We start from the raw sequence: 19,415 nt of genomic DNA, 5'->3' as shown, positions 1-19,415 counted from the left end.
AAGGGTAACCGTCTAACTTCCATTCTAACAGTCATGACCACCCTTTATGACTAATGGTCATCCCAACGGTCATGACTTTACATATTCTTCATTAATTTAGTTTCGGTATTTTTGTTCCATGTGTTGCTACTCTTGACATGTCATCATCGTTAAAATTTGGGTACACAATAGGTTTAAAGTTTTTTAAATACGAGTGGTAGACTAAAATATAAGAAACTCTATTTTCGGTATTGCAAACTATTTAAAACTTTTCAAAAATTTATAGGTATGATATTGTAATTATAACAAATACCGCTATGAAGAAAAATATTCTGACATGTAATTTTAGACGTGAAGATTGACTAATAAGTTGTAATTAACACTTCTCTATGTTAAAAAGTACATCACCCTCTGTAGTGTGGTACTATTATTAATGTAATTAAATATTAAATCTTATATAACTTAATATAATAATTTCAAAAAATAAATTACTACACATTGAAGACACATCTAAAACATAGTAGACACTTATAGCCAATAACAATGGAGTAAAGAAATGTGCTGGTTCAAGCGTACAGTACAGTAATAAATTTGTGTGAATAAACGAAATGAGTACTATCTATGTCTGTGTTCTGCATCCCTAGTAATTTCTATAGAACCTAACCTAGTCCCTGCTCGGCAGCTACAACAGTTGAATTTCCATTTCCTATGAGCTACTCCACATAAAATTAATCATATCACCGACAGTAAATATCTGGACCAAAACTTAAAAGCCTGCTATTTTTACCTTATGTTTTTCTTTTTCCTCTTTCTCCTTTAATATTTTTATAGGAATAAAATGTCATCTCTTATTTATTTAATGTATTTACTCTGTACTATATAAAATCTTTCCTTCTGTCTTTATGTATAAATATGTTGTACTTGTAATTACAATGCACATACTAAAGTAAACTACGCCATTCAACGAAAGCTTTTCTGCTTTCCTTCTTTTTCTTTCTCTCTTTCAAGTCTGGGGTGGTGGTGTACTGGTGTGTGTGTATATATATATATATATATTCATATTATATACACTGTTGCTCTCCATTATCTTGTTCATGGGTATAACTGAGTTTTGGTTTAGTGTTGTGGTAATAGGCCTTTTGAGTTGTGTTTTGGGTGCCATCTGGAACCATTTCTCACCCTTGTTCTTTCAGACATGCTCTGTCCCTAAAGGGTCTTTTGGGTGGCCTTTGGTGGGAGAAACAATTGGTTTCTTGAAGCCACACTCTTCTAATTCTATTGGCAACTTTCTTGAAGACCATTGTTCAAGGTGACAAGTACAACCCTTGTATATATATTTATATTTATATATACATCTTGATCAGTACAAATACTATCCATAATCGTAGTTAAGTTTATTTTTGTTTTCTTTTCAGGTACGGAAAAGTGTTCACATCCCATTTGTTCCTTTCACCAACGGTTGTGTCATGTGATGAAGAGCTGAACTATTTTATTCTTCAGAATGAAGGCAAACTGTTTGAGTGTAGTTATCCAAAATCCATCCATGGAATTTTAGGCCAGTTCTCCATGTTGGTAACTGCTGGTGACACTCACAAGAGGCTCAGAAATGTGGCTCTCTCCCTTGTCTCCATAACCAAATCCAAGCCTGAGTTTCTCAACGACATTCAGACAACGGCTATTGGTATTCTTCATTCCTGGAAACACAAACGACATGTCGCTTTCTCTGAGGAAGCCAGAAAGGTATCTTTATATCTATCCTATCATATAATGGATTAATTCATCTCTTAGTTTTGGTTTGCCTTTTCATTTCTGGGTTTTGAGTTGCTTTAAAAATTGTACTCTATATTTGTTTATTTATTTTCTTTGCAGTTCACACTCAATGTGATTATAAAACAAGTGCTTGGTTTGACCCCAGAAGATTCAAAGACAACAAAAATTCTTGAAGATTTTCGCACTTTCATGAAAGGGCTCATATCACCTCCTCTCTATATTCCTGGAACTCCTTATGCAAAAGCTGTTAAGGTAAAATCATTTTCATTTTAAGCTGAAATACATATTAAATGGTGCATAATTCATGTTAGCCTTTGATTGCTAATAAATATGTTTAAATAAAGAAAAGTTAATCTAGCTATATGAATGGCTTTCTTCTTTTCTCTTTTTGTGCTGAAAATAAAAAAGAATAAAAAATTTAAAGGGCATGTGAACATTGTCTTTACAGGCTAGACATAGGATATCTTCAACTGTCAAAGCAATTATAAAGGAAAGAAGAGCAAGTTCTTATGATGATAGTTCTATGAAAAGGAAGAGTGATTTCCTTGAGATACTTCTAACTGTTGATACCTTATCTGAAGATGAAAAAGTGAGCTTTGTTTTGGATTCTCTTTTGGGTGGCTATGAGACCACCTCTCTCTTATTAGCTATGGTTGTTTATTTTCTTGCTCAATCACCTTCTGCATTAGAACAACTAAAGGTAATGACTTGAAAACAATTTGGCCTAAAATCTATCTATACTTTATATAGAACAAGTAATTAAATGATTTAACTTGCTTCTGAATTATGTTATAGGTAGAGCATGACAGTATTAGGAGCATGAAGCAGAAAGATGAGCATTTGAACTGGGAAGACTACAGAAGAATGGATTTCACCCAGAAAGTAGGACAAAGTTTTATATCATAGTTTCCTTAAGTACTCTTACTTGTTTTACTTGTATTATAATGGATGGTTTGACTGTTTATTTATAAGGTCATAAATGAAGCTCTTCGATTGGGAAATATTGTAAAATTTGTGCACCGAAAGGCCATAAAAGATGTCAGATATAAAGGTACTACGCATACAAAAAAGTTGATTAGTATAAATAAATACAATACCCCTTTGACAAAATCTGGACTGCATGTTTGTCAAAAAATAAAAATTAGGACTGCATGACTTTTCTTTTTATTATTTGTTAATTCTGTACTGTTTAGCACTTTAGGACCTTTATTTTATAAAATACTAAACTAAAGTTTTGCTTTTCTTTTCCTATATTATTTTTTAGATTACCTAATTCCCTCAGGGTGGAAGGTCCTACCTATATTTAGTGCAGTTCACTTAGACTCTTCTCTCCATTCAAATGCTCTTAAGTTTGATCCCAACAGATGGGAGGTAATAGTTTCTTCTCTTAATACAAGTAATTCCCATTAAATTCTGGAATTGATGGTAGTTTCTTCTCTTAATACAAGAATATTTATAAAACTACTTTTATGATTAATTGCTAATTATAATCCACCATTAAATTGAACATGCAGAGCCAAAATCAAGTATCCAAAAGATATACTCCCTTTGGGGGAGGGCCTAGATGTTGTCCTGGTTCTGAACTTGGTAGGCTTGAAGTGGCATTTTTCCTTCATCACCTTGTGCAAAATTTCAGGTAATTCATCATACTGAATGTTTGATCTTATGAAATCTTTATTTCCATGCGAAGTAAGTTAGAGGTTTAAATGAGCATAAACTTACTTCACATACTCTTCCCACTGAATATTATAAATATGTAATTAGAAAAATTATGTGAAAAATTGCACTATTTTTTGGTTTTGTAGGTGGAAAGTTGAAGATGATGAACAACCTACAGCCTATCCATATGTAGAATTTAAGAAAGAGCTGGTCTTATATTTGGAAAGTTGCTCATAATTTGGTCAATTAGTGGATTTTAAGATCTTATTTGGTAGTTTGAGGTGGAAAAAATTACCAGTTCGAGAGTTTGACTAAAAAAGGGGCATATTGGACTAAATAAAACTCACACAGTTCAGAAATCAGAAGCCACAGAGCAGCAGATCATTTCTCTTTTCCTTCTTCGACCACAGCTCACCCTGGTCAAGAATTAGGCACCCACCTCAATATTCTTGGGCAGAAGGAAGGAACAAGATTTTAATTTCCATTACACAATACACAGTGATAGGCTGTTTAATGTTTGGTTTCTGTATACGTTTCTTCTTGTAAATGTTTTTTTTCCCTACTTATATTCTTTTTTTTTATCAAAAGCTGAAGTTGTGTGGTATCAAGGGATTGGGAATAAAGAGTCTGCTTCTGAGTTTCCTTTCTAAGTTTAACATTCAGACTCCAAAGCCATAGCATAGGTTGGCTTTTAGGAATTATTAAGAGCCGTTTGTTTCTTTTTCTTTTGGGTTTCATCTCATGATTTTTTTATATTATTATTATTTCAAAGGCTCTATTGCCCCTTAAAGTGTAATGAGCACTATGAAACAATGTACAAGTCTCTTTAAATTAGAGACACTTGACAATATTGGAAGAATACATAGAAGAAGAGAAAAAGTATTGCTAAATTATAAGCAACTAATATTTCTTTCCACTTTCACCAATCATTATTCTTAAGTTGAATCAGCCTAAAAGTAAGCATTTTTGAAGAATAAGAACATGCAATTAGCTGCCCAAAATGGCATATTTGTTTTAGGCTTCCTTCACCACAATAGGACTCCTAACATGGTGCTTACCATCAGACCATATCAATTCTCCAAACGCATAATCCTTGGCTGCCTTAAGTTTTTTGAGCATGAGAGTGACTTTAAACTTCTTCTCTTCACCAACCCTCTTGAACTTCAAGCTTTCTGGCTTAACAGAAACTACTACTCCGGTGGGGTTTTTGATTTTCGCTCTGTAAGTTCCTGGTGTGCCAACGTTTTTCAAGGTTCGAGTTACAATGATTGATTTAGAGAGGTTAGGGACAGTGATTGAAGGGTAGTTGAGGTTGGTGAGTGTAATTTTCTTGGAGCATCTGTAAGGCTTCTCTGAAAAAGTTTCAATTTGTGTTGCATTGTACCCCAGTGAACATAGAAAGTTGAGATAGTCATTGACAGTTAAGTCATAAACTAGCCCTGGATCCATGGCTTGGTTCGGCTGAACATGTCCTGCTCCGAAACTGAATGGAGTAGCCATGATGTTGGAAGCATTTAACAGTGGCTGCATTCTGTTGTCTTGAGTTCTTGCTGCGAAAGACAATAGCAGATAAGAGATTCACAGGAGAACTTTCAGGAGCAGATTTTCATTTCTTTTGAAACAAAAAAACTCAGGCCTTTCATGTCCACTAATGTATGTTAGATTAAGACTGTAAAGCAATATATTATAGAGAAGTTTCTCACCCGTGGTCATGATTGCTGACTTAATTGCTGCAGGACTCCAATCTGGATGGAGGGTTTTCAGAAGGCCAACAATGCCAGAAATATGAGGACAAGACATTGATGTGCCTGATACAGAATTGAACGCAACTCGCCTCTTGTCAAAGATTAGATTCGTCGGCCCTTGTGCTTCGCTATAGGCTGCTATGATACTCACTCCTGGTGCAGTGATATCAGGCTGCAAGCAAGTGCAAACCAAATTTGATGATTACCCTTAAAACAAAATTACCAGTTTTTCTCTTCTAAATGTTTTTACTTAGGCTGGTAGTTTTGATTTTTCAGATTCCAATCAAATACCAGGGAAAGAATAAAACAAAACCTTAAGGATTTCTGGCGTAACAGTATTAGGTCCCTTTGATGAAAATGCAGCCATGAATGGAGCTGGTTTTGAGCCCAACTTCGTTCTCGCAGGTGTAATGTATCCCTTAGGAGACCTGTAAGAAACGTTGACATTGTACTCTTCATATAAAGCTTATAAAAAACCAGACAATAAGAATGTTGCCACTGTAAAATGAAGCTAGAACCTTGACAAAAGAGAGTACTGCTAGTGCTAGATCTTAACATGTTCCTCTCTACATGTTATGCATGATCTTTAAGAATAAGTGAACTTAAGATTTTATTTTTCTATCATGTCTGTATCTATTGGTTCTTGTTATTAGTTTGTCATCGTACTTAGTTGATCTAATGTAAGCAAAGACCATGAGGCCATCAGAATATTTGATGTGCGAAGCCGGAAGGACATGAGGATCAGCAATGACTTCATTTCCGGTCAACTCATTGTTGGCAAGAACCATCCCAACTGCACCAGCTTGTAAGGCTTGTTGACCTTTGTCCACTCTTGCATTTTCTCCTCTAAGGCATACCAGAATCTTTCCCTTTACTTTTCTGGGATCAAGTGTTCCAGGCTTGCATAAAATACTGCATTATTTGGTTCAAAAAGAAAATTACTAAAATCATTCTTAGTCAAACATAATCAAATAACTTCAACTTATTATTGTTCTGTTCTTACGCGTCTTCGTCCAATGCATTAGCTGCTTTAGCATCTACAGCGGTAACAAGTCTGTAGAATTTGCCACTTTGCAAAGCTCTTGTTGATAAACTTTGTCCCTTTAGAATAAAACAAATGAAACCATTAGTCAATGTTGTAATTTAGTCTTTGGAGATCCATGTTTGACAATGATCAATTTCTCAAATATCAAATCCTCCTATTCTTTTTTCCTTTACCCCTATTGAGCTACATAAAGAAAATGTGTTGGTAAGGTAGTGTGGCAACAAATTTTGTTGGTAAAGCATCACTCTCTTCTTTCTTTTCAAGGAACCAAATAAGTTCTCTTTGGACACAAATAGAAAAGCATGGAAACAAAAATGTTGAATTGACTTTCTTATAAGCTTTATGAGTGCTAAAAGGGACAGATACCAACCTTGAAGCTCTTCTTATTGCCAAGGGTAACGTAGGTTGGAAACTCCCTATCCATAGTGCTGGCACCAACAGTGATCTCCCATGGTGCAATGTTAGACACAGTGCCATCGGTTGGGCCAGAGTTCCCAGCAGAACAAACTACCACAATACCACGCCTGATAGCGTGGAACGATCCAATGGAGACACTGTCATTGAAATATGCCGTTGGAGCTCCTCCAAGAGAGACAGACAAAACGTCCACACCATCATGGATGGCTATGTCAAATGCAGCCAAGATGTCTGCATCAAAGCACTCGTTTCCATCCACTGGAGGCCAGCACACCTTGTAAGCTGCAACCCTGGCTTTCGGCGATCCACCTTTGGCTGTTCCATTGCCAAAACCGAAAACACTTGCTTTAGGGACAAAGTTACCGCCTGCAGTTGATAAGGTATGAGAACCATGGCCTTCACTGTCTCTTGGTGAGTTAAAAGAGGAGTTAAGTGGACCAGCAACTGCAGCATAACCGTTATTGAAGTACCTTGCTCCAATTAGCTTCCTTTGATAGAAGACAATATACCACAGTTATTACCAATAAGTTTGCTGTAATGCTTTGTACATAAGATAAGATTTTCAATATCTATGTGAAATTTAGGCAAGAGGGTAGCTGTTACACCATAGCAGACTGACGCTTACATAATTGATTCATTTGATTGGACAACATTCACCACTTGTAACCAATAATTTCTCATATATTTGCAGATAAAGGTAAAAGTTTACTTTGATTAGACAACATTCACCACTTCTGAGCAATAATTTGCCGAGTGATATTTAGGTAAAAGACACAATCTTAAGTTCTATGTAAAGTTTAGGCAAAAGGTTAGCCGTTAAATAATGGCGAATAAGAAAATATGGTGAGATAATTTGCGAAGTAAGAATTCAAATGAGATCATAAATAATATATTCGTACTAGAAAAAATGTGGACAAAACTATCTACATTTCAGGCTTTATGGTGTGCAATTATACATGATTTTGAGAAATAAGATTTCTTAACTTGTGAAAAACCCCTATGAAAACCAGTTGGAGAGAAAAAACTAAGGTAATGTCAAAGCGAAATTTGATTGAGATTCAGAAATTGCCAAATTTGTTTTCTCTTGCACTATTAAAAAGTGTACATTAAATATATTCAAGATTTTGATACTGCTAAATCGTTATGATGATGTAATGGTCTTCCCCAAAGACTACAGTACAATGTTAATAGCAATGGAAAGATGAAAAAATAAAGACGTTTTGATCTGAAGAAGAATTGTGCTTGGCTTTCTGATGTCTTCTTTATGGGCTACAAAAAAAATTAAAGAGTTGGAGTAACAGTACTGCATTATGTAGTCGAATTTTTTAAACCAGGGTAGGATCAACTTGATGGGATTCTTTTGTTTTATGTTACATGACAACTAGCTTTGCCATTAATGCAATATATTTACCATGGTATGGTTGAAACAAATCAAGGGAACTTCGTAGTGAAGCTCAAGAAATAAACTCCAGAAAACAAATTAAAACACTAATCTAGTCTGACATAAGTATTACCTCATCTCTATGGTCAGACAAATCCAAATGGTGGTGCTTTAGATGGACAACCCATCCCACTCCACTATCTAAGTAAAACATTAAATATTCACCACTTTTTATATCACAAGTTTCACAAATCACCATCACCAAAGTTTGGACAAAGGTTTTTGCCAGAATGGAAAGTAACTTTGTATAATAATTTATCACATGGGTATTGCACCCTATGTTTCTTAATCACCAAATGAAAAGGGTTGTAAGACCTTGATTCTAGTAAAATATCCAAGAAAAACTAAAGACTAAAAAAGGGTAATTGGAAAAGAAAGATAATGTGGTAAAATAGTGGATACCTGTTGCAGTGAAAAGAAGAATCAATGCCTTTTTGGCATATTCCTTTCCACTTTGAGGGAATTGGTCCCAACTTCTCATCACTAAAGCTCTTAGATTCAGGCCATACACCTAGCAATAGCAATAGCAATAATCCAATTGTGACAAACAGTAAGCACCAGAAAGTTATACCCCAATAAAGCAATACATACATAGCAACATATAATCAATATCACACCACTTCATCTTCCAAACTATACCAAAAAAAATAAAATAAAAAATAACTATCATATCATATGAATATTGCAATATATACCAAGTGTCATAAGAATTCTATCCACATGTTAAATTCTTATTGTTGTTATTTGCTATAACAACTAGTTCTTACAGATACTGAGCTAGCACAGAAGCACTTTTTCCCAATTCAAATTGTCGGAAGCTTTCAATCATTTCTCACTTTCATTTTTATTTTAATAAATTTAGATAATCAATGTTTAGTACAGTATTAAACTTTAAACAAGCATCCCCACACGCAAAACTAATAATGATATGTAATAATAGTATGCTTAATTTCACATGGGCAACTCTTCATTAGGCTTCCATTATATGTTCCCTTTGGCCCTTGCAAGCCTTAAATAAATGTAACTCCAACTAATATTGTTACTAATTCTAGCTACGCTAAAGTACATGTGTAAGGTACTGGTTTAATGTTTATTAGTGATTACTACTTTATAGTTGGATTAGGCAGCATTTTAGATAATTAGCTTAAGAATTTTTTAGTACTGGCTTATCAACAGTACCTTATGGGTCCACTAACACTAATAGCAAGTAATTAAGTGGTGGATAGTTAACTTAGAAGTAATAATAATAATAATAATAACAAAATTTCTTAATAAGTGTGTAGTTTCATTTCATTTCTTTATGTTGATTTTGAATTTTTTTTTTCCATAAAGAAATCATGGGAAGAATAAAGAAAGTTAAAAAGGGAAGAATCTTTTAGTAGCTGTACACACAAATTTTTAATGGTGGTCCAAATCCAATACTTTATGAGTTTAACACTAATAAGAATCCTGAACTCAATAACACATATATATGAGTTTTTTTAGTATTTTAATGGAAGACATTTATGACCAATGGTTAAGTTCAAAAATTTGGTCTGCCTCCAATTGTTAGGATTAAAATAAAAAATTGAATACAACGGCTGTGAACTTTAAAACCAATTGCTGATAAATACACAATTTTAATAATGTTATCTTTTTTCGGTGGAAAATTTTAGATGTAGGAAAATAGCTTTGTATGATACATAAGTCAACGATTAAAGATCCCATTCCCATTTTTTTTATCAAAATGATTACACATAAACGTGAGGTTGACTTCAAAGAGAAGGAGGAACATATTATATTTGAAATCAAACGTCACAAAATTAAAATAAAATAAAAATAATTAATAATTAATCATAATAATAATAAACACTAACCAGTATCAAGGTTTCCGATAATAGTATTTTCTCCATATTTGGCTTTCTTCCAAATTGAACTATAAGGAACGACATCGTTTCGTTCCAATCCCAAGAAATCCCATGAACGAGTTGTGTGCAGTTTTCTTCCTTGGTTCAAGAATACCGATATCACATTCGGATGACCTGCGTTACAAATTTCACATAATCAATCAAACCTTTTTTTTTTCTGGGAATCAATTAGAAAACATCTCAAAACAGAGGATATTATATCTTTAATTATAATCTAAATAAAATAATAAAACCCATACCAGCTATCTTGGCAGCAACTTCTTCATCCAAGGTTGCAGCAAAGCCATTGATATGCTTTGTGTAAGAGTAAAATAAGGAATTTCTAGCAACTTCATGGCTAGCATTAATAAGATCAAAAAATTAGAAAAGAGACAAAATATAAGATAGTTTGGATAAGGTTTTAAGAAGAGATATGGTATTATATGAGAAAAGAAAGAAAAATGTACAAAGTATATGTACTGTTATTTTTTTTACCTTCCTAAAAACGATTCAAGAAACTCATAGTGAGACTGAGTCACACGCTCCGAGTCAAGTGGTGAGTAATTTGGGCCATGAGAATGAGCTCCCAAGTAAACCACATAAGACTGAAACAACACAATAAAGGAGTTGTTATATGAATATATAAATATATATATTCAGATAACGAAATATCAATCAGAACATTATTCAATATGTATATATTTATAAACTTTGACTTTAATATTTATATTTCATTTATATTCAATGGTAATGAAAAGAAGAGAGATTTAGTGAAAATGAAAACTATTTACTCACCTTTTGAATAGCTAAAGAAGTAGGTATCTGCAATTGTAGAGAGAAATGAAGTAAAAGAAGATAAAGGGCAAGTTTTGGTTGGTCCATAGCTACAAATTAGAAATAGAATAGCTAATCAGATGTGCTTTTATAGCCAAAAGACAATGTTAATTAGTACTTATTAGCTAGCAGAATTACAGAAGCCATAACAATAACAATAGTAATAATACATTTATTTCTTCTTCTTGATCTGTTTCTTGCTCTCTCTCTCGAATGGAACAGAGCAACAGTGTGTACTTGACTGAGTGGGTTTGCTAAGCTCTCTCCAAAATAAAAAAAGAAAATCTTTCTTATATGAGAGAATTGATATGTACTTAGTGTCAACTGTGAACATGGGGAGAGGCAAGAAATGTTATTATAATCTTTAACTTGGCACATTATGTATCAATATCGTTATTAATATATTATTATTTAGGAGCTGCGCTCATTATAATATTTATATATATCTTCTTACATAGTTTTCATATTTTGGATATCAGCTGTATTATATTGTGTTACCTGATTTATTATTAAAATTGTTATGTAGTTAGTCCAAATACATAAATTAATGATCGTGGAAGTCCATGAAAGATTCAAGTGGGAATTGAAAGTTGATTAATTGTATAATTCAATTACTTTTTGTTTGACTTTGTTTACAAAATGAGTAAATATTTTTTTTGGAACATGTGTTTTTGTAAAAGTTATTTAACAAACTATTTGTTTTGTTAAATCACAATTCAGATTTACTGTGTTTTAAAAAAATGGTATAAAATAGAATAGAAAATTTAAAAAACTATCTATAAAACACTCTAAAATTATTTCCCTAAATCTATATCTATTAAAATTGCTTATATATGACTACATTTAATTTTTCCCACATAATACCCCTCCCATTTGAAAAATAAATTCTAAACAAATCCCATTTAATTGCCCATATGCATATGTATATCGTATGGAAACTACCCACCTAAGACAGCTAATCACAAGCAGTACTAGAGACGACCACCCACCACGCACGACCATGGCTTCAGCACCGACCACGCCCGGCCACCGATGACCACCCACCACCACCGACAGCAACCCCCGACCATGCACGACCACCACCCGGAGTCGCAAATATGTCGAAGGTTAGTTTTTCCTCGGTTGATTTTGGGTTTTTTCAAATTTGAGGTTGAAGACATCGGACCTCCTATTGGTCCGATGCCGTCCGATGGGGTTGTGGGTTGGGTCCGATGGGCTGTGGGTTGGGTCCGATGGGGTTGTGGGTTGGGGTCTGATGGTCATTCTCGTGGGGTTGGGGTCCGATGGGTTATGTCAGTCGGGTCCGATGGTGTTGTGGATTGAAGTTTGAGATTGAAGGTTATGTGGGTCAGGGCGGTGGGAGTCGTCTCGGTCGGATCGGGGCTGTGGGTCTCCGTCGGAGTCGTCTCGGTCGGAGGAGGGGGCTGGGTCGTCTCGTGGTCGGAGTGGGGGTGAGGGGGCTGGGTCGTCTCGTGGTCGGAGTGGGGGTGAGGAGGTTGAGGGTTCGGTTGGGTTGAGGGTTTGTAAAGCCCGCTTAGTTAATTTGGAAATTAGCAGTGGTTTATGTTTAATTATGAAATTATTTATAGCTATTTAAATAATTTATTACTGTTATTTACGGAATTCAGAAATGCATGAATATGTCATCAGTAGCTTTTATATTTCGCATTTCCGGTGTCCGGTATTTTGGAACTCGGCGTTTGGCTCAGTAGAAATCACAACTTAGTATGTTAGTATTTTGGGGACGGGTTTTAGACATTGTGAATGTCGGGAATGGCCGGGAATTTAGAATTTCCCTAAAATACCCCTTTAGTATGATTTATGTGATTTTATGATGGAGGGGCAAAATGGTCTTTTTGCCCCAATGACTTTTTGTCTTTTAGTGACTTTTATTTGGAAATTAAATGTTTATTTTAATTGTTTTGTGGCTGAAATAAATGAGATAAATGACTTTGCTTTATTCTCCAATTTTTACAAAATTTGACTAAGTGTAAAAAAGAAAGAAAATTTCAAAGAAACACTCCCTTTTCTCTCTCTATTTTCGGCTGAAACTTGGGGTTCAAGAGCTGGGATTTTTGGTGGTGATTCAAGCTTGGATTGCAAGCTCTAGTAACCCTTTGTTGAGGTATTTCTTTATATAATTTCCCTATCTTGTTTTCTTGAGTTTGTTTGATGAAAAAGTTGAGAAAATGCATGTTAATTTGAAGTTCTTGCTGCTGTGTTTAATTGTTGTTTCCAGTAGCTTAATTAGGTTTTAAATGGTTGGATTATATAGGTTTTAATGCATGCTAGTGGTGTTGTTTAAAGCTTTGAATTTCCTATGCAAATATGTGATTTTTGAGTGAAATGGTTCATTTTGTTTCTGTGAAATTGCTGGGTGTTCTTGTATGTTTTCAGAAGCTTATTCATGCTTATTTGAGTAGAATTAAATAGGTTTGGATGCATGTTAGTGGATTTAACCAAGTTTGAGTTTTGGAACTCAAAGCTTGGTCTCTAATGGTGAATTTTGCCTCTGTGTTTTCTGGGTGGTTTTGAGGCCTTAGATTTGTTCTTTAGGGTGTTTAGAACAGGTCTGGAAAGTTTGGTACCAATTGGGGTTGAATTGGTCGAGTTATGATTTTTTGAAGTTCTTTGCGAGGAACCGGAATTCGGTTGTGCATCCGGAATTCGGATGGGGGTCCCGATTTCCCGAACCGGAATTCGGTTGGGCAACCGATCTAGGTTGGGGGATTTTTCAGAACCCTAGTTTTCCTCGTTTTTATGTTTTTAGGGGTATTGCCATGCTTTTTATCGATAGGGAAACTTTTAGTTCCAAGTTTTAGTCCCCGGGAAGTGATTTAGCGTGTCACTTATAGCGTTGTGATTTTTATGGTTTAGGAGCCGATGTCCGTAGCTCGGCTTCGGTTCCGGTCGGGTTGGACGGCACACACGAAATCGGAATCCAGGTAAGATTAGTATAACAGTATGCATATGTAGATTACATGTTTAGCGTGCAGGTAGGAAGCCTGTTAGAGTACATTAGTTATGTATTTAGGCTTCGAACCATCCAACCCCTGTCACGTCGGTACGGTGGAGTATGACCGACGGCGGAGTATGGCCGGTTCGACCGATCAGGCTGACACTTGGTTGGTGGTTCAGTGCTATTGACCTATCCCGTCGGTACAGGCTGGAGTATGACCAGCAGCCGGAGTATGACCGGTTCGACCGATCAGGAGGATACTTGTCAATAGTACCGTCCCCTGAACGTTCAAAACTCAGTACCATGTTGGACATGGCAGTAGCGGGACTCAGTATCGTGTTGGACACGGCAGTTAGTTTTATGTATGATATTATTATGCTTTTCTTACTGAGTCTGTCGACTCACAGTTTATGTTCATGTGTAGGTAAAGGCAAGGCTGTAGCTGATGGACCGTGAGCGAGCTTATGAGATTGTACATGTCGGGGCGGTTAGGCCTGGAGCGTACGATCCTCGGGACAGCAAGGCTGAGATTTTTGTAACTGTCGTTAGACGACTTTTATTTTGATGTAATAGTTAAACAGTGAAACTTTTTGTAACTATTTTTTATAATCGGGATCCCGAGTCTTTTATAATATGTTTTACAAGTTTAATCAAAAAGCAAAATTTTAATTAATCACGTTTTTCCATAAACCTCGTTGATTAGCAACGAGCTGCACAGTACGTTTAAAAATCACGTAATACGCCTAAGGTAGTTAGGGTGTTACAGGGTTATTCTTGAGTTTTTTATAAAAGTATCATATATGTTTATTTTAAAATGTATTGGTTTAAGAATAAAATATTAGGATTTTTAAAATATAGTTTTTCAAATTTTCCAATAGAATCTATTTTTAAATATTCTTTTTAATATAACCAACTTGAAATCAGTTTCTAACACGAATAGATAATATATATAACACCTCTAAATCAAGTTATTATTAAATTTTAATTTGACAAAAAATAAATTCAAGATCATTTTAAAAAATAAAAGGTTTGAATTGTCGTTTAACATAATAGAGGGTCCTGTTAATAATTTTTGCAAAATAGAGGGTCAAAAATGGTAATTACCCCAAAAGTGTTATATTATTTTATCTATTATACCCGTAATTCGAGCAATAAATAAACGGGTCTATTTACGTGACACATGTACAAAAAAAAGACATTAAATGATCTCCTCGCAGTAAGAAGACATGCAAGGACCCTCTCAGTAAACATTAAGAAAATCAAGGTGATCAATGAGACATATGTAAGATTAATAACGAGCGTCTTGCATATCACAATGGAAAAGATGTTAAAAAAGGAGAGGAAGACCAAGCGTGTTGTGAGAATTAATACTTTTAACTCAGTTCGCACAAGAGATACAACTTGAAAAGGCTTACTTATGAGGAGAAAAATAATTCATTCAAATCTTATTCCTGGTGATCACGAGGAAGAGTCTATTTACGAGGAATTCCATGCTCAATCATAGAATAACAGTTACCTGTTCCAAATATGGAGTATAAACCATTCCCATCTATTTATAGATAAATAAAACGTGGAGAATGTCCACGTTTCATAACTGTAATTTAGATTAGATTGAGGTATTGCTATTTCAATCCTACAAATAGCAGTGATTGCATTGAAAGAGGGACGACCGATTTCCTGACTTAGAGAAATTCTACCGAATTGTATTCTGTAAACAAAAATCCTAGAAATAAGAGTGATTTGTGGAGTATGTAGATTTTTACTACAAAACCTCATAAAAAATTCTTTATCTTTCTATTATAATTAATTGCCTTTAAATTTTTATTATAGATTCATTAATTATCAAGCCTCATTTATGTTAATTAAATTTTACGTTAACAGTTTGGTGCTTTCAATTAGAACATTTGATAATTAAACTCTAAAAACACACATCCCTACTCAAAAGAAAAAATTAAATTTTCTTATTATGAATAATATCCCTCAAGACACTCGTGATGAACAGGAAGAAGAAATCGTTCATTGCCCTGGAAAAGATTCCCAAGGGACTCAATCTACTGATCCAAATATAAGAAGAGGTCCTCTTGAATGGAACTTCAAAAGAACTAATAATAAGAGACCATTACAGGAAGGAGAGACTAGGGGGCATACGATCCCACTAGGTATGTTCCCGGAACTAGAAAATTGTCAACAATTTTTATTTTATTTTAATTAATCAGTTTCTAACACACATATTATTTTATTATTTTTATAATTGATTTTTTTAAGTAACTAGTTTTGATAAGTGATTTTTTTTATTGTTGTTCATAACTAAGTTTTAAGTTTCAATTTTTTTTATTGAGAAATGCAAGTAAATGACCCTATTTTTAACTTTATAGATAGTTAATGTCCCTTTTTTAAAATAATAAAGCAAATGTTCTTTTTTACTTTTTAATACCTAAAATACCCTTCATTATATAAAATGTATTGTATGTTTTATTCCTTTAATATAAATTATGAAAAAAAATAGATCAAAACCTCTCTACTAAATTTTTATCAACTATTTTTTTATTATATAAAATATATTATATGTTTTGTTCTTTTAGATTTTGCTGTTGTTGTTGGTATCTAATATGTTATTTAAGCATATAATTAGTTTTTTTATTAATATATCGTATGATATACAAACAATATACCTTAAACTAATATACATATATCACAAACTTAAACCAATATACTATTAAATGAATTGTTTTCCACAATATACAGTAGCGTACAAAAATTTATACCACAATCATAAGTAGATATACCATAGTCAAAAATTAATATACCACAACATAGTGAAAAAAATTTATACAAAAAACTTAATTTAATATTCCACAAGTTTTTTATTTTTTTTCTTGTTCTTTCCTTCATGAAATACCAATAAACATAAAATTAATATACCTCAGTCAAATATAACTATTCCTCATACTTAAATTAATATTTAATAGTTTTTTTTTTCTTTTCTATCCTTCACGATATACATATCACATACAAATGATATACCTTAGACCAATATAAATATACCACAAACTTAAACTAATATACTATTAATTATTAAATAATTTTTTTTTCACGATATACAATAGCATATAAAAACTATATTCTGCAATCATAAGCATAAATATTATAGTGAAAAATTAATATACTACCAGTATAGTGGAAAATATATATATACCAAAAACTTAATTTAATATTCCACATGTTTTTCTTTTCTTTTTCTTTCCTTCAAGATATACTAATGAACATAAAGACAATATTTCCTAGTGAAATATAACTATACCTCAAACTTAAACTAATATTCCATATTTTTTAATTTCTTTCTTTCATTCATTATATATCATAGCACATTAAAATAATATATACTACATTCTTAAACTAATATACTACCTTTCAGTTATTTCAAAAAAAAATATATATACTACCTTTCAGTTTTTTTTAATATATTATTACATATAAAAATGATATACTATTGTGCAAAATAACTATACCAAACACTTAATTATTCAAGGTTATGTTACTTAAGCATATAATTTGTTTTTTTATTAATATATCGTATGATATACAAACAATATATTTTAAACCAATATACATATATCACAAACTTAAACTAATATACTATTAAATGAATTGTTTTCCACAATATACAGTAGCATACAAAAACTTATTCCACAATCATAAGCAGATATACCATAGTCAAAAATTAATATACCACCAGCACAGTGAAAAATAATTATACAAAAAACTTAATTTAATATTCCAAAAGTTTTTTTTTCTTGTTCTTTCCTTCATAAAATACCAATGAATATAAAATCAATATACCTCAGTCAAATATAAATATACTTCATACTTAAATTAATATTTAATAGTTTTTTTTTTCCTTTCTATCCTTTACGATATACATATCACATACAAACGATATACCTTAGACCAATATAAATATACCATAAACTTAAACTAATATACTATTAAATGATTTCTTTTTTCACGATATACAATAGCATATAAAAACTATATTCTGCAATCATAAGCATAAATATTATAGTGAAAAATTAATATACCACCAGTATAGTGGAAAATATATATATATATATACCAAAAACTTAATTTAATATTCCACATTTTTTTTTCTTTTTCTTTCCTTCATGATATACTAATGAACATAAAGACAATATTTCCTAGTGAAATATAACTATACCTCAAACTTAAACTAATATTCCATATATTTTTTTTAATTTCTGTCTTTCGTTCATTATATACCATAACACATTAAAATAATATACTACAATCTTAAACTAATATATTACCTTTCAGTTATTTCAAAATATATATATATATATACTACATTTGAGTTTTTTTTTAATATATTATTGCACATAAAAACGATATACTATTGTGCAAAATAACTATACCAAACACTTAATTATTCAAGGTTATAATTGTAATTTCATTATCAAACTTTTAAGAGAATGGACATTTTGTTAATTTTTTTTAAAAAAGGGACATTTATTAACTTTATTGTTAGATTTAGGGTCATTTTGCATCTTCGCCCTTTTTTATTTGATTATTTTAGGAAGCTTGTTTTTATTTGTTTATTTTTTTTTGGTTGTTTTACTAACTGGTTTCTTACATTCAACTATTTATTTTTTTGTTATTCTTTTATGGTTTTTATTGCATTTTTGTCTCTATAATTTTTTTTTTTTTTGTTTCCTTTTTTTTCTATTTGATTTTAATTTCTGATTCTCTTTGTTATATTTGCTGCAGATTGTATGCTTAAATCAACTCTGATTTTTGAGCAAGCAAATAAAAAATTAAATTCCAAAATAAAGAATAAAGTTAGAAATTTGGTTATTAGGTATTGATATAAAATTTATATGTTCGAAACTGGTTTTTAAATTTAGTATCGTTTGTAAAAGTTTAGTTATTAGGCATTGTATATTTTTCATTATGTTATTGATGAATTTTTTTTTTTTTGCCTCTTTTAATTAAATAACTAGTTTCTTTTAATATTGACGAAACTGGTTTTTAAAGTTAGTATTGTTTTTAGATTATATTTTTTTTTTTTAGTTTGTTGATGAAACTATTTTTTTTTTATTTTTTTAATGAGATTATTAGTTTTTTTCAATGTTGATGAAACTGATTTTTAAAGTTTGTATTATTTTTAGATTATAATTTTTTATATTATTTTTTTTCCAGGATGATGTTGATGAAACTGGTTTTTTTTTTCTTCTGCTTTTAATGAAATAATTAATTTTTTTTTAAAACAAATAGTAGTTTAAATAAAAAAAAAGTTTTAATTTCTGAAAAAAAAATAGCATCTACAGTTGAGATATTTTTTTTTTTTTTATTTTAATGTTTTATTTTGGGAAATTTACACCCACTACTGTTTTTTCCCATTTTATTACATTTATACTGTTGCACGGCAAATACAACATTTATACTGTTTTTTTTTTTTTGGCAGTTTACTGCCTTTTAAACTTTAGCCGTGTGTTTGATTTTCATTGCCACTTGTCACGATAGGGTTTTGCCACGTTTTTTTTTTTTTTAAAAAAAAAATTAATTGTTTTGATTTTGACGGTTATGTGTTCTGATCAAAAAGTGTTGTATTTATGTATTTTTCTTTTATTTTTTTTATATTATTTTCGAATCTAATTTTTGTAAT

General features: G+C 32.1%; 2 protein-coding genes across 4 annotated transcripts; one reads left to right on the top strand and one right to left on the bottom strand.

Moving 5' to 3' along the window:
• Positions 1-822: 822 nt before the first annotated feature.
• On the top strand, positions 823-4,647 carry LOC115699387 (cytochrome P450 724B1). 2 transcript variants are annotated; one of them, XR_009684116.1, is made up of 9 exons: positions 823-1,288; positions 1,395-1,719; positions 1,849-2,001; positions 2,198-2,449; positions 2,545-2,631; positions 2,722-2,800; positions 3,014-3,174; positions 3,264-3,385; positions 3,555-3,571. XR_009684116.1 is itself a non-coding variant. In XM_030626768.2 (9 exons), exons 1-9 carry the CDS (start codon positions 1,074-1,076, stop codon positions 3,643-3,645), a joined length of 1,431 nt encoding a protein of 476 aa, XP_030482628.2. In that variant the 5' UTR covers positions 836-1,073; the 3' UTR covers positions 3,646-4,647. The 2 variants fall into 2 exon arrangements, 1 of the variants encoding a protein (XP_030482628.2); XM_030626768.2 differs by having other exon boundaries at positions 836-1,288; positions 3,014-3,120; positions 3,555-4,647.
• Positions 4,098-11,227, bottom strand: LOC115699386 (subtilisin-like protease SBT5.3). 2 transcript variants are annotated; one of them, XM_030626766.2, is made up of 12 exons: positions 10,947-11,227; positions 10,738-10,826; positions 10,438-10,547; positions 10,203-10,300; positions 9,913-10,077; positions 8,459-8,567; positions 6,569-7,103; positions 6,157-6,254; positions 5,820-6,065; positions 5,467-5,581; positions 5,112-5,325; positions 4,098-4,958 (listed from the first exon to the last, which is right to left on the bottom strand). In XM_030626766.2, the coding sequence occupies exons 1-12, from the start codon at positions 11,152-11,154 to the stop codon at positions 4,423-4,425; spliced, it is 2,523 nt and encodes an 840-aa protein (XP_030482626.2). In that variant the 5' UTR covers positions 11,155-11,227; the 3' UTR covers positions 4,098-4,422. The 2 variants fall into 2 exon arrangements, with proteins under 2 accessions (XP_030482626.2, XP_060958821.1); XM_061102838.1 differs by having other exon boundaries at positions 11,091-11,169.
• Between the last annotated feature and the right edge of the window lie 8,188 nt (positions 11,228-19,415).

Source organism: Cannabis sativa, chromosome 8, assembly GCF_029168945.1.
Source record: "Cannabis sativa cultivar Pink pepper isolate KNU-18-1 chromosome 8, ASM2916894v1, whole genome shotgun sequence".
Taxonomy (NCBI): Eukaryota; Viridiplantae; Streptophyta; class Magnoliopsida; order Rosales; family Cannabaceae; genus Cannabis; species Cannabis sativa.
This window is presented reverse-complemented; position numbering and strand designations above follow the sequence as displayed.

Bases quoted from the DNA above. Each gene is read 5' to 3' on its own strand.
- LOC115699387 (XM_030626768.2), top strand. From the start codon at position 1,074: ATGGGTATAACTGAGTTTTGGTTTAGTGTTGTGGTAATAGGCCTTTTG. The intron at 1,289-1,394 runs GTGACAAGTACA...TTTTCTTTTCAG, and splicing joins CTTGAAGACCATTGTTCAAG to GTACGGAAAAGTGTTCACAT. The intron at 3,386-3,554 runs GTAATTCATCAT...TTGGTTTTGTAG, and splicing joins CACCTTGTGCAAAATTTCAG to GTGGAAAGTTGAAGATGATG.
- LOC115699386 (XM_030626766.2), bottom strand. From the start codon at position 11,154: ATGTGCCAAGTTAAAGATTATAATAACATTTCTTGCCTCTCCCCATGT. The intron at 6,066-6,156 runs GTAAGAACAGAA...CAAATAATGCAG, and splicing joins AATGCATTGGACGAAGACGC to TATTTTATGCAAGCCTGGAA. The intron at 4,959-5,111 runs GTGAGAAACTTC...TGTCTTTCGCAG, and splicing joins GTCAGCAATCATGACCACGG to CAAGAACTCAAGACAACAGA.